This window comes from Schistocerca serialis, chromosome 2 (assembly GCF_023864345.2).
Source record: "Schistocerca serialis cubense isolate TAMUIC-IGC-003099 chromosome 2, iqSchSeri2.2, whole genome shotgun sequence".
NCBI lineage: Eukaryota > Metazoa > Arthropoda > Insecta > Orthoptera > Acrididae > Schistocerca > Schistocerca serialis.
The window spans coordinates 448,987,375-449,002,982 of NC_064639.1; the positions used below are offsets into that span (position 1 = coordinate 448,987,375).

General features: G+C 43.6%; 1 protein-coding gene across 1 annotated transcript in view; it reads right to left on the minus strand.

Moving 5' to 3' along the window:
- Window positions 1-15,608, minus strand: part of LOC126456070 (rho guanine nucleotide exchange factor 12) — a 1,154,422-nt gene that overhangs the window by 692,387 nt on the left and 446,427 nt on the right. The window contains exon 7 of the mRNA XM_050091825.1: window positions 339-569. Within this exon, the coding sequence (XP_049947782.1) occupies window positions 339-569 (231 nt within the window). The remainder of the gene's footprint in view (window positions 1-338; window positions 570-15,608) is intronic.

A 15,608-nucleotide genomic window follows, 5' to 3' on the forward strand; every position in this document is an offset into this window, starting at 1 on the left:
TTCAGAATACCTGGCCAGTATCAACTTCCATAACATGCTCAGATCAGACACGTATCACTAGCTATGTACCTCATGTGACTGAAGTACTAGAAATCAATGACTCTAATCACAGTCAGACATAGAATTCACATTTGCTACTTCATGCATTATCTGTTGTGAATTAAAGTTCATTTTAATTTAATTCCAAATTACTCAACACAATATTAAGACACATTGAACAAAAGGTTATTTAAGCTTTAAGTTAACAAGCCACAGCAGACTAGAAGAAAACAATCATCCACATGCACTCCAACAAAGAGAGATGAGTAAAAGCTGTGAGCAGTCAGCAAGTTACTTACGTAATTGTTAGTCGGTGACAAGTGCGCGTTACTGAGGCTTTCTATTGGCTGAACGTCACCACCCCCTTCAGAACAATGCAAGGCTGTTGCGGCAGTGTGGCGGGGTGGGGGAGGGGGTGTAGATAAGGTGAGAGGGCGGTTACGAGATGGAAGGGGCGGTGGTATATCCTGGCAGGCTGGGGTGGAGGGAGAAGGGGAGTTGCAGGTAGGTGAGGGGAACAGGAGAGCGTACTGCAAAACAAAGAGCCACACGGTTAGTGAAGCGCCCACACATACACGGTATGGCTAGCTGCCCTTGTGCTGACATATTTTGTCTCTTGCTCCACAGATTTGGAATGCAGTTGCACAAATTTGCAGCTGTGTTTAGGTGTGCAAATTTTACAGGCACAAGCATTTGAACAATCTTACACAGTAAAATGTAAAGTCTCTGTCCAAAGGGGATGAAGCTAACTTTCTTCCCCTTGTCACTCAATAAGGCTGAAACTCATATCCACACTAGAAAAGAAGGCAATGACTGACTGTACATGGAGATGCACACAATCATTGCAGTTGTGTATGAAGATATAGTAAGAATTTCTTAATTTTCAACCGAAGTTGAATTCTACATCTTGGTATGGCAACTATTCACAGAACTTCAACAAGTATTTTGAGGAAACGTTATGTGCGCACACAATAATAATATGTTCAACATTCAACAAGCTTTTAAAATGAAAATATTACAAGCAACTGGTTCAATGTGTACATTTATACATAGAATGAGGAAATGTGTTACGTTGCTTTATATGTGAATGGATTAGTGATTATACTGCAATTCCATCTGTGGAACAGAAACTGGCAGCAGTCTCAATGCACAATTATAATTAACATCAGAAACATGCTTATCATAACTTTAAACAGACTAGTAACAGTATTATTGACAAAAACGTTAATTACAAAGTCAATGAATTTGCTAAGCTTTACACAGAAAAAATACATAAATTAATAGTAATACATCCTCTGAAAACAAAAGGCAGAAACAGAAAGGTGAAAGGAACAATGAAAGTTGAAAATTAATCTATAATGTTATTGCTGCTTTTTATTCTGCATAAAAATTGATGAGATATGAACCATGACTTCTGATGTAATATATACTGAAAAGGAATCACCACATAAACAAATGCCATTTGGCCAGCACACCGCTTCACAAATCAAAGCATTTATGAATATAATACATTACATCTTAAGCATTTCTTCAACTATTCACAGAGATGAAAGTTGCCCAATAATCTTTCAACATTTCTGCAATTCTTATGTCTGACCAAGAGACAAATTTGTTCAAAAACTAATACAAGATATATTGTTCTAACTATAATGGCCATTATTTTGCGAATACATAAATATTAGAAGATGGAATGTCACAGTTGGATGACTTTCTTTCCGCATCCATAAGATAATTTCCAAGTATCTGGACTTTTGGCAGTTCTTATTCACCACTGATTGATGTCTTCTGTTTCCCCAATCTGTTCTGTGTACTTATGTTCTTATCCGTTGTCTATCCCTTAGATAAGCTTCACATGCCAGTACCATATGCCACAATGCAGGCAAGAAAAAAATGTAACAATATTGCTAGATTACTACTATAAATTTCCTTATATCTTTAGTTAATATGCACACTTACAATGTAATGTAAGGAATGGAAACATTACTGAGTGTATGCTGCAGTGAAAGATGCCCAAAATATTTCTTCTATCCTCTTTTTTTTTAAAAAATTGTGTGTCCCAAAGTGGGATTTGAACCCGTATCCTTGCCTTTGTGTGCAGTGCGCTACTGATCTTTCCACTGGAAGACGTCTCTCAGATTGACGTAAAGCTTCAGCCAGCTACTCACTTATATGTGACTGTATACTTTCCCAGGGGATGCTGCTGAGGAAATCCTCTGACTTCCATCCGGGTGGGTACACTGAAATTCCCTGACATGCTGGCTGTTATTCTATCCTCTGTCAAAGATGATGATGAGTGACACTCATCAAAACATCATGGAATTTCAATGCCGCTTCCCAGATGGAAGCCACTCACTTCTCCTTACACTTTAGTATCCAAGCACAAACTCTTAATGGTGCTCATTCTGGAGAATGGATTTGGTGGCTAGTTTTGTTTCTCCACAACATCAAGATTGTTACCAAGATGAAGTTCTTCCATTCTTAATCTGAACTGTGATTTGCTGTATGGAATTTCAACCTTCAGTCAACACATGTATCAAGTATGAAGCCATTCTAAAATGTCTAAAACAATTGTTAATGTTTTACTGTGTATATGAAGAACTCAAGTCTATTACACATTCATTGCACATCTTAATAGCATCATTTCCCCTGGAAATATTAACCAGAGTACACTGAGTATAAATGACACGGATAACGAAAGACTGTTGCTTGTTTACACATACGACATGTCAGAGATGTCTGCAAGAGGCACTATTACTGTGCTGTACATTGCATCCATTCCTGCACCACATAGACAGGAAACAATGTAACTTGCAATAATCTCCAATAGAGCTCAGGGATGATTTTACAGAGGAATTGCATGGAGCAAAATTATGATTCTTTTATTGTGGAAACATCTTCCCATAATTTACTGGCCTCTGATCACAGTGTAACATACATTGCATGCATTTCTATGACTCATGGCAAAACGAAAAAACTGGTTGAGATTGTTCAACATTTATTTACAAATAAATTAAATGCATACCTCGTACTTTGTGGGTGCACAGTGCTGATATTAGTCCAGATTTGGCTCATTATCGAATATTACATTCTTTGGAAATACAATCTGTCTTGAGACAAAAGGGGTGTTTAATGTGTTTCTCGCCCCCCCCCCCCCCCCCAAAAAAGGATACCCCGCTTTCATTTGCGCGAGCAACAGCCCGATTGGCTAACTCCAATGCTAAGCAACTCAAAAATGGCGCAACATATCGAATTTCTTTCCTTAGCAATTACTTCTCAGAACAACCCACCCTACAGTACCATTACAAGCTTTTTAGATTGCTTCTGACCACCCCCATATTATAAAAATGTATGTACTGCATGTCATCATAAACCACTGTACCGATTTCAACCAAATTTGGTACATGTATCATTTACTATCTGTAAATAAGATCTGTGTGAGTAAGAATCACCTATCTTCCACAGGAGTTGGTATTGGCTGAAATCGGGGTGACTTACAAGCACAAGTCACGAGTGTCTGGAGCAGCTTCATATAAATTTTAAATTTATATGACACATTATTTCTAGAAATATACTGTGTGGGTAATACACCCTTCCCTACCAAAACTAGTGGTCGATGTGGGGATGAGAAGCCGTGACATGTGAAAGTACTGAACAACCATTGTTAATATCGGATCCAAGATTTTTGGGGTCGCTAAGCTCATTGGAAAGGAGAAGAGGCAGAAAGGGGAAAGACAGTGATATATCAGCCCATCTCATATCCTTCCTAACTGTACACACGTATCACTTGCAACTTGGACAGGCTGATGTGGCGGAGCGGTTCTAGGCGCTTCAGTCTGGAACCGCGCGACCGCTACGGTCGCAGGTTCGAATCCTGCCTTGGGCATGGATGTGTGTGATGTCCTCAGGTTAGCTCTAAGTTCAAGGGGACTGATGACCTCAGATGTTAAGTCCCATAGCCTTCTTTTTTTTTAACTTGGATAAAAATTACTGTAACAGTAAAACCAACTTAACTCCCAACGGCTGAGAGTGCGGATGAGATGGTGTGACTAAAAGCATAACTTGCGGTTGCTTGGAGCAATTTCAACGAAATTTGGTGTAAAAAAAAAAACACTCACTTTTTTGTATAAAAGTACTGTGGCAGTAAGAAAAATAATCCCTAGGGATGAGGATGGTGACTGATGAGAAATGGTTGATATATAAAAATGATCTAAGACTACCAGTTGGTATTCTTTTCCTGCTTTGCGCTGATTCTGATTACTTTGAAATTATACAGTGCATTTTGTCTCTTATTTGTGCCGTTCAGTGTGTCAAGCAGATCGCGAGAACGAGCACTGCAGCGAGCACAATAATTTTGTCCACGTGTTTCAGGATCTCACATCGAGCCACTCGGCTGCTCAAAAAGCTAGTAGCGCAATAAAGATATGCGGAACGTCGACTTGTGTGCGAGCCAGTAACAGCGGCCGCTCGACGTACTGCATTCCACACGTGGCTCTTGGAGCGTCGAGGAAGGAAGCGGGCTGCCCTGTAGCGCGCTTAGCCGACCGCTGGTGCGGAACGCAGACAATAGGCGCCACTGTGTTCCTGTCTCCGCCGTGGCGGCTGTTCCACGGCGACACGGACTCCGCGACAACACAGTAACACGCTGGCCCAAAAGCTTGATGTGCACTCCAACAAAAGGGCTTATGTAAAGTTCTGCCACCTGGCAATGAAGGGAAGACGGCACTTCAACAGCGTCAGCAGTGCCGGCCAATGGAGACGATCACAGTCATCGGCTGATGTATACTAAGTCCCATAAAACATTAAGATGTGTGTGAACTCTTGACAAAACGAGGGAAGCCCCGTCTTCTGAACCCGACGGCGAGTGTCGAGACCGCTGCAGCACTCGCGAGTCGTGGACTGCGATTGATGTAGAGCATTTCATCACGTGCAGATAATACCGTCACAGAAATTTGTATAGTTACTGCTCGTGCCTGGTAACATGTCACTAACGTCTACCGTTTTGATCTACTTCTGGTAATTTTTTTTTCATTAACTACTAATTTTTTATAAACAGACTGCTCCCTACTCTTCTCTACCCCTGAACCCCACTCTCAGTTTTATTTTCCTCTTTTCATGTCTCATTCCTTCTTTTATACATCACTTTCTTTTAACTTTAATCTTACTAAAACCCAAGTAGTGTAATGTGGAGTTCAGTTTTGGGGCAGCACATTAAAGTATCTATAAAATAACGGAACAATTTTAGTAATGTTCTGTGGATCTTAATGAAGATAATATACCACTGTGAAAGAAGCGCTGTAGTAGCAGCTTCTAGGGTGCCGTTAAAGCTTATCATGTCTACAGAGGCCAGGTTCTTTGGTAACCTGGAAGACAGTCCGTGGGCATTGCAGCGTTGACAATGCGAGGCTTTTCATTGAAGTGCTCTACCACTTGCACTTACCCGCGCAAGGCAAAGGTCCCGAGTTCGAGTCTCGGTCCGGCACACAGTTTTAATCTGCCAGGAAGTTTTCATATCAGCGCACACTCCGCTGTAGAGTGAAAGTTTCATTCTAGGTAATAATATGATAATATAGAAATAACGTATAAGCTAATGCAAGTAACGGCTTCGAAACAACAGATGACAATTGGCGGGCGAAAATGAGCAGTTTAGTACTCGGGGCTGGATTTTCGTGTGCCATCTTAACACTGGTTGAGACATAAAGGACGGTCGTTAAAAAAATCGTTACATGTGCTTCAAAAAAAACTTTATTTACTGAATAATACCCAAATGATGTTGGCATTTTACAAAATTAATGCTTGAAAACATCTCCCAGGTGACAGCCGTTTTCTGCGATGCACTTCTCAAGCTGCTCTCGGAAGTTTGGCTTCCACTCTCTCCGACATTACTCTGTCAATTTGAACGACTTCCACAACTCGAATTGCTTCCTCCTGTTCCAAGTGTACGTGGTTTAAGCTCGTATACGCGTACCTTGAGGTAACCCTACAAAATGTGGTCGCACATGGACAGATCTGGGGAACGAAGAGGCCAACAAGTATCATCAAACTGGGAAATGACGCGACCACAGAAAACAGTCCGGACAGCCTCCACTGACATTCTTGCTGTGCGAGCTGTGGCCCCGTCCTGCTGAAACCAAACTCGCCGAACAGGAATACGTTTTCTTCTCAGTTCAGGCAGGAAGAATTCAGTGATCATCTGTCTATAACATTCCGAGGTTACAGTGTTACAGTTACTGTCTAGTAAAAACTAGGGACCAATAACATCTGCAGTACCGGCTACAGCACACCAGTCACCTTGTGACTAGGTAATGGTCTCTCATGCATTAGATTTGGATTTTCATTTGCCCAATAACGATAGTTCCGCTGATTTACTATGCCGTTCAAATGAAAATGAGCTTCATCACTGAAACAAAATGATGTTATCATTTTGCTCATATATGGCCTCCATTTCTCGAGCAAAATTTAGCCGTTGTACATAATCTCCAGGTTTCAATTGTTGCACCATGGCCGTTTTGTAGGGATGAAATCCTAGATCAATATGCAAAATACGCCTGAATGAACGCGATTACTGGGACGCAGTTCAGCAGAATACCTCCTAGCAGGTCGGCCAGAACTACGGAATAAGGCTTGCCGAACTCTTTCAACATTTTCTGCAGTGCGCACTCAGCGAGAAGCTCCTGGCGGTTTTCTACTCATCACTGTTTCTCGAAAGAGAAATGATTCAGCCCAACGTAGAATGGTGTTACGAGTGGGAAAACTATCATCTCTCGAAAGATTGAAATGGCGACGAAACTCACGCTGAACAGCAACGGTTTATTACGCACAAAACTATCGTAAGCAAACACACCATGTTGCACAGTCCATGGCTCCATGACTTCGACTAAACAAAATGGCAGGAAATACTAAACACACGTGACCACATCGGTCCCCCCACTCCTAATACCTGAGCTTGAACACTATCACTTATAAGAACGTTCGTGCTGTCTGCCTCACCCTATTTTTAAACAATGGTAACGAGTGTGTACTTGAACTATTAGGGTTGAAATGCTTGTCACGCTTGTCACAAAATCGTTCTGAATTAATGAATGTAACCATGAGCATACTATGATCTATTTGAGCTGAAAGGAATAATAAGCAAACTACACTGACGGACATGGAAAGCTTTACACCATAAACACGTAGAATGAACACCACCCAACAGATATTTCAGCACAACTGCATCCTTATGAAAACATACTTGCAATACAGAATAAGCCGTTCCTATAGGTGAAGAACAGTGTCATTACGTCATGGCAATAGGTTATGTATAACATTACCGAAACTTTTCAGATGAAATGATCACAGAACGCCCAACGGGCCTGCATGTACAGCTTATCGCCATCTTTCGCACTTCGAGAAAGGTCGAATCACTGGCATGAGGTACATGCCAGCATCACACCGCCAAAAAGCACAGACAAATGGCAGTACTACAGCGATCACACATCGACTGATAGGTGATGGACACAGAAGAATAGCAAGAAGGGTGGGCACGAGTCCTTCCAGAGGAACCAACCCACGAGGAGATGGTACGATTGTTCTACTGGCTATGACGAATACACAGTTGACTACAGCTGAAACCCGGGCAGATTTTAAAGGCAGAGCATCACCACGAACAGTTAGGAACAGATTATTGGACGCTAGGTTGAGATTTCGAGTTGTTTACATCATACAACAGACAACAGAGGCCTGCGTGGAGTAGGGCCACTGAATGGACTTCTGTGATGAACAGCGATGGGCCTCGTTTCTGTGGCGGTGAGGTCAATGCCAACATATCCGCAGACCGTGCGGTTAGATGTCGCAAGAAGCAGCGATTTTGAGAACCATGCCTCTCCAATTCTTATGATAACGTTCTGGGGAGAAATGATTTGGTACCTGGTGAATGGAGACTGAATGCTCACTAGTTCGCGGTAAAAATAGTAAACCTGTTGTGATACCCATCATGACCAGGGTACCAAATGGCATTTTCCAGCAGGATAACCGAAGATCCATATTGCAGTTCACACCACAAACACCTTGAAGAATCTTGAATGACCTACCTTGATCCCTGATCTGTCGCCCACGCTGGCTGACTAGGATCCGATGCCACAATGTATACTTTCACACTAGAGGCAGCAATCTTTATGAACTGACACATCATAGCAAGAAATTCCTAAGGTGCTTGCTTCCACTCCACAACAAATACAAAAGTGTATACTTACCTAAGGGAGTCATCACACGTCGCACTGATGATGATATCATGGACATCATTTCCCAATGGAATGGAAGTTTAATCGTCCAATACTCATTATGTGATGAACACCTCCCTAATGTTTGATAAATATCGGGCTTATGCCGAGGCCCACAAGAAAGACAGGCCGCACGCGTACGTCACGAGGGTAGGCCTGAGCTTGACCGATCGCTCAGCTCAGCAGACGAAATTCGCTTCTAGACCTGTTAACTCGTAACTGGGTCTTCACGTACGAACGAAAATTATTTCTTGTTTTGGAATCTGCTATTGCGGAGTCATACCGATTACAAGCTCTACAACAAAACAAACAACGTTGCAGTAAGCTATGATTTGAGATCCATGCCCGACATAAATGATATTACTGCTTGATTATAGAATTTAATCTCTTCCGCTTAACTGTGTTCATTTCGTACGAGATGTAGTACCTTATGCAACTGATAATCATTTTGGCATGATTTTAATTTTACTGTACGCAGTACAGCTGTAAGAAATTATTCGTTGGTCTATGGTCTTCCGATCGTTGTGGGACTAATAAACAGCAAGCGTCCATAGTAGTCCAGTAGAAGATGTAATTCTCGTTTTGTAACTAAACATCGATTTACGAGTAGGCAGGCGTAACAACGCAGTCCGACTCCTGAGCTGAGGGAGCGAGCTCGGGTCTACCCTCGTGAAGTACGCGCTGCGCCCTGTCATTTCGTGGGCGTCGACTTTTGCTTCATGATGTAACGCCACCCATTTCCGCCAGTGTACTTAGAAACTGCTCGAGATATTCAGTGAATCCCATAACCTCGCCTGCCCAAATCGCATACAGAAACGGCGGAACCGAAGTATTTTTGGAAAGGTCGTATGTGAGTTTATGTCGAATCAGAATGAGCACTTGCAGGCGAACATGTAGCAAGGATAGCAAGTTTAACACAACCCACGATATTACTTTATTTTTGGGTTGGGCTCTGCGTATTGGAACCGCTACGTAAGCGAACGCGGGAGTGGTTTCTGTGATAACGCAGACGCGCCGTGCCGCGCGTATTTCAAACCCAGGCGCCGGCTAACTTTAGGCCGAGAGCGGCGAGCGGGCGCCCACTATCAGCGGGAGCAGCAGGCCACTGGGGTGGGGAAAACACTACAGCTGTTCGTCCAACAGCTCGGGGGACCGCCTATGCGATTCGTACCTCATCTTCGATGCATGTTTGCAGACTGCTCCCGTTAGTTGCTGTTAAATAATTTATATATTTATTCCACTTGGCAAGTGAGGCTGCAGGCCTTCTTAAATATGATCAAAGATCCCTAGCATGTAAACATTACAATATGCATTGTAGACCATTGTCCAAAATTTAAGGACGAAAGTAACTTTCGAATGATGTGCAACTTGCAAGTAAAATAGCTTTCCGGAACTTGGACCATACACGGTAAGAACTGCTACATTATACTGCAGAGGGTAGCTAAAGGAAATACGCAGTGAGGTGAATAGAAATGACATTTTCTTCCTGGACAATAATTACACTTAAGACCCACCGATATGATAGTCGCACGGACATTACAAAAGGCGGGACATGGCTCTTAATAGGGTGTGCTATCACCACAGACGGCAATGCATGCTCTGCAACGTGCTTCCTTGCTGGCCACAAAGCTGGTAAGGCGTTCCATCCCTCCACCTGCTCTGTTGACGACAGCTGATGGTCGTTGGTGCGAATGGATGGATTGCAGTGCGTCTCCCCAGCGCGTCCCACACGCGCTCGAAGGGATTTAAGTCGGAACAACGGGCAAGCTATGCCATTCGCCGAATATCCTCTCGTCCCGAAAGCTCGTTCACCTCCACTGTTGGATGAGGTCGCGCACTGTCATTCAGAAAAATGAAATCAGGGACGTATATACTCCCTGAAAAGATGCACATGGGGAAAGACTACAGCGACACAGACTGTTGCCTGTATCGTCTTCAAAGAGCTGAAAGCCAGTACGCCACGCAACATTAAGCCTCCCCACAACAACACACACGGACCACAAAAACGAATATGATAAAATGGTTCTGAGCACTACGGACTGGCCGCGCGGGATTAGCCGATCGGTTTGAGGCGCTGCAGTCATGGACTGTACGGCTGGTCACGGCGGAGGTTCGAGTCCTCCCTCGAGCATCGGTGTGTGTGTTTGTCCTTAGGATAATTTAGGTTAAGTAGTGTGTAAGCTTAGGGACTGATGACCTCGACAGTTACGTCCCATAAGATTTCACACACATTTGAACATTTTTTGAACTACGGGACTTGAGATCTGAAGTCATCAGTCCCATAGACTTAGAACTACTTAAACCTAACTAACCTAAGGACATAACACACATCCATGCCCGAGGAAGGATTCGAACCTGCGTCCGTAGCGGTCGCGCGGTTCCAGACTGAAGCGCCCAGAACCACTCGGCCACAGTGGCCGGCTACAACGAGTATGTCCGATAATGTTCCTGTGTATATTACGTCCCAATTCTTACCATATACGGATACGTCCAGAAATTTCGAACATGACCGTTTTGGTGGTCCAGGTTTATAGTGTGGAGAGGGATAATATTGCGTGGGTGTTTTGACCTCCAAATTTTTGAACATGGTACAATCGCCGGCCAACGTTATTTTCACATTGTACTCCTTCCCCCTGGGCGTCTTTTCAGAGCGCATTCGGTCCCAACTTTATTTTTATGGATTGCAATAGGCGCAGGTGAAGCAGCTCTTGCAACAAGATATTCGGTGAATGGACTAGGCTGCCCGTTGTCCCGACTAACATCCCATCGAGCACGTGTGGGATGCGGTGGGTAGACGTACTGCTGCACGGCCACACACATCAACGATCATCCAGCAGGTGTCATCCACGCTGGTGGAGTAATGAAACTTCCTACCACAAGAATTTCTCGCTAACTTTGTGGCCAGGAGGGAACCACGTTGCAGAGCATGCACTGCCGTCCGTGACGATCACGTGCGCCATTATAACCACGTCCCGCCTTTTGTAATGTCTGGGGAACCAACATGAATCGCGGTGATCTCACGGAGATTGTTGCCTAAAGCGTCATTTCTGCTCGCCTTATTGCGTATTTCTGTCAGCTACCTTCTGTACTCGTGTACCGTTGCACTTCTTTATATGTTTGGTAAAAGTATCATCCAGCTATGTTACTTGGCAGACACACATCATGCAAAAGTTATTTACCTCCTTACGTTTTGCGCACTACTGCCCATGGGCTATACATAGCTTTGCCACCTGTCCCAATTTGTAGGAATCGTTCCTACTTCTACTTATTTGTCCCACGCCACTACATGGTTGTGTTTAGTAGAACTGCAGCCCAGAACATATTGAAAGATACCGAAATTTGTTATTTATACTCCAGTGAGCAACGGACATGTAGGAAGACAGTTTTCGACTAATGAGCGAAACAAACTTAAGGTGAAATTTACGGACAGTGAACTGTTTGTTGAAAAAGCTGTAATAGGGCCTGCTCAGAGTTGTATGAGCTTAATTTGCATGAGAAGAAACTTCTAAAGGCAGCTATATAAGACAACAAGTACGTCTAGTAATTTCATATCCCGCCCCATCCATTTTCACCAACGTTTGAGGTAAATACTGTTACCTTTAAAGTAATTTAAGCTTCAAGTACGGTATTTGTAGTTCAGTTTCGGTGTGAGGATAAGAACCGACGAAACTTAGTATAAATCGCACACTTAATACACGAAGTGCTACCTTTTGTCTTAAGTGTGCCGACTTTTAACTTGCCGAAGATGGCAATCCTAGCTGTACATAATGATAACAATATATTGCATTAGAGTAATATCAGTCTTATTAACAGAGCGTTGGGTAATTTTCTCAACGCGTTCCTCTCGAATGGAACCAATGACATACAAACACAAAAGCAGTACAGGAGGAACCAAATCTAGACCAGTTGACTGATCCGTGGGAGTGCTAGAGATAACATGGTGAAGTTAGCAGATGAGATGTACATATATCGTTAGGGGAGCTGGGATATCGTCGAAATTGTAATAGAAATACTCGTATTGATTCGCTGAATACTCGTACTGATTCACTGTTGCAAGACGGAAGACATCTGGCGTACGTGAAGAGGAGAGCTACGCCGAAAATAATAGATTAAGCTTTAAGTTCTTGAATGCAGTGTGTTTTTCCATCATTGTGTGGGAACATGAAGTCCATGAATGGCTAAAAATGGTCTCCAAGTAGCCGAAGATAACCAGAGGACATAGTCCACTCTATGTAAACACAGTCCATACTATTATGGAGCCAACACCAGCTTGCACACTGCATTGTTGACAGCTAGGGTCCAAGGCTTCGTGGAGTCTGTGCCACACTCGAGCCCTATCATCACGTCTTACCAACAGCAGTTGGGACTCATCCGACCAAGACACGTTTCTCCAGTCATCTAGGGTTCAACCGACTTGGTCACGATCACAGGAGAGGTGCTGCAGACGATGTGCTGTTAAGCAAAGACATTCGCGTCGGTAGTCTGCTGCCATTAACTCCGCACTGCCCTAACTGATACGTTCGTCGTACGTTCCACATTGACTTCTGTGGTTATGTCACGCAGTGTTGATTGTCTGTTAGCACTGACAACTCCACGCTAACGCCGCTACTCTTGGTCGTTAAGTGAAGGCCGTCGGCCACTGAGTTGTTCGCGGTGGGAGATACTGCATGAAATTAGGCATTCTCGGCATACTTTTGATACTGTGGGTTTCGGAATATTGAATTCCTTAGCAATTTCCGAATGGAATGTCCCATGCGTCTAGCTCCAGCTACTGCTTCGATGGACTATAGTTGTATGTAATTCAAGTAATCAGTTTATGTCTTGCCTAGGAACGAGGTTAGTTTTTTTTCTGTTAAATATCTTCTGCATTACTTGTGTCTGTACGACAATATCTCACACCGTGGAAACTAAGTCCTTCCTGGTCCCTGTTGGTACAAATTTTTATTGTAATTATTACATGAGAAATCTAATTCCCAAAAAAGTCCACAACTTTCGATAGACCCTGTTTAACAAATGGTAGGTCCTGTGTGACAGAAAAATGAGTGCCATCTAGGGAGATGCTTGGCAGTAGCTGTCGCAGTTGTGAATTTGGGAGAACAAGCGGTTCCGTATTAAACCTTCTCCTGAACGTCGAAAGGTAGTGTGCAATACCGCTACAATCACAGGCATAACCAGGAAGTTACTTCTAGAATAAAAATTGGCCAAGAGCGAGTAGGACTAGCGCTCCGAGGATTCCACACAAATTTAATTACGTATAAAGATAGATCATCCAATCTCGACGATTTTGCCTGTTACCGATATCGACACGGGCAAGATGTTGGTCACGAGAATTCCAAGACTTTCGAGAATGTTCCAAAATTAAGTTTCGAGTTTATATTTTTTTGCGTAATTTCACATTTGCTACGGTAATTCCTGAGAAAAATGCGTCTTAACAGGCTGGCAGACTGACAGTCGGGTAACAAATGACATACTATTTTTTTTTTGTATAATTACAAATTAATGATTTCCGGATTTTTCCCTGCCTTAAACTGTGAAACCTTGCTTGTTCAAATGTTTGTGAATTCCTAAGGGACCAAACTGCTCAGGTCATCGGTCCGTAGAATTACACACTTCTTTAACTTAACACTAACTTATGCTAAGAACAACACACACACCCATGCCCGAGGGAGGATTCGAACTTCCGGCGGGAGGAGCCGCGCAATCCGTGACATGGCGCCTCTAAGCACGCGGCCACTGTTCGTGGCACCTCGCTTCTTGACAAATTTCACGACTCTAAGTCAATGGGCAGTACTTAATAGGTTCTGATTAGTGAGTTTGCGACTATCTATATACGTAACATACAGGGTGAGTCACCTAACATCACCGCTGGATATATTTCGTAAACCACATCAAATACTGACGAATCGATTCCACAGACCGAACGTGAGGAGAGGGGCTAGTGTAATTGGTTAATACAAACCGTAAAAAAATGCACGGAAGTATGTTTTTTAACACAAACCTACGTTTTTTTAAATGGAACCCCATTAGTTTTGTTAGCACATCTGAACATATAAACAAATACGTAATCAGTGCCGTTTGTTGCATTGTAAAATGTTAATTACATCCGGAGATATTGTAACCTAAAGTTGATGCTTGAGTACCACTCATCCGCTGTTCGATCGTGTGTATCGGCGAGCACCGAATTACGTAGGGATCCAAAGGGAACGGTGATGGACCTTAGGTACACAAGAGACTGGAACAGCACATTACGTCCACATGCTAACACCTTTTTATTGGTCTTTTTCACTGACGCTCATGTACATTACCGTGAGGGGTGAGGTACACGCACACACGTGGTTTCCGTTTTCAATTACGGAGTGGAATAGATGTGACGCGACATGTCAGACCAATAGATGTTCAATGTGGTGGCCATCATTTGCTGCACACAATTGCAATCTCTGGCGTAATGAATGTCGTACACGCCACAGTACATCTGGTGTAATGTCACCGCAGGCTGCCACAATACGTTGTTTCATATCCTCTGGGGTTGTAGGCACATCTCGGTACACATTCTCCTTTAACGTACCCCACAGAAAGAAGTCCAGAGGTGTAATATCAGGAGAACGGGCTGGCCAATTTATGCGTCCTCCACGTCCTATGAAACGCCCGCCGAACATCCTGTCTAGGGTCAGCCTAGTGTTAATTGCGGAATGTGCAGGTGCACCATCATGCTGATACCACATACGTCGACGCGTTTCCAGTGGGATATTTTCGAGTAACGTTGGCAGATCATTCTGTAGAAACGCGATGTATGTTGCAGCTGTTTGGGCCCCTGCAATAAAGTGAGGACCAATGAGGTGGTCGCCAATGATTCCGCACCATACATTTGCAGTCCACGGTCGCTGTCGCTCTACCTGTCTGGGCCAGCGAGGATTGTCCACGGACCAGTAATGCATGTTCCGTAGATTCACTGCCCCGTGGTTTGTGAAATCCGCTTCATCAGTAAACAGGTAGAACTGCAACGCATTCTCTGTTAATGGCCATTGACAGAATTGCACTCGATGATTAAAGTCATCACCATGTCATTGCTGATGTAGCGACACATGAAACGGGTGAAAGCGGTGACGATGCAGTATGCGCATGACACTACTTTGACTCAGTCCACCGGCCCTCGCAATGTCCCGTGTACTCATGTGTGTATTCATGGCAACAGCAGCTGACACACCAACTGCACCCGCTTCTCCTGTGACGGGCCTGTTACGGACCCGTTTGCGTGCTACGACCATACCTGTTGCATACAGTTGGTGGTAGATGTTTTGCAATTTGCGGCAC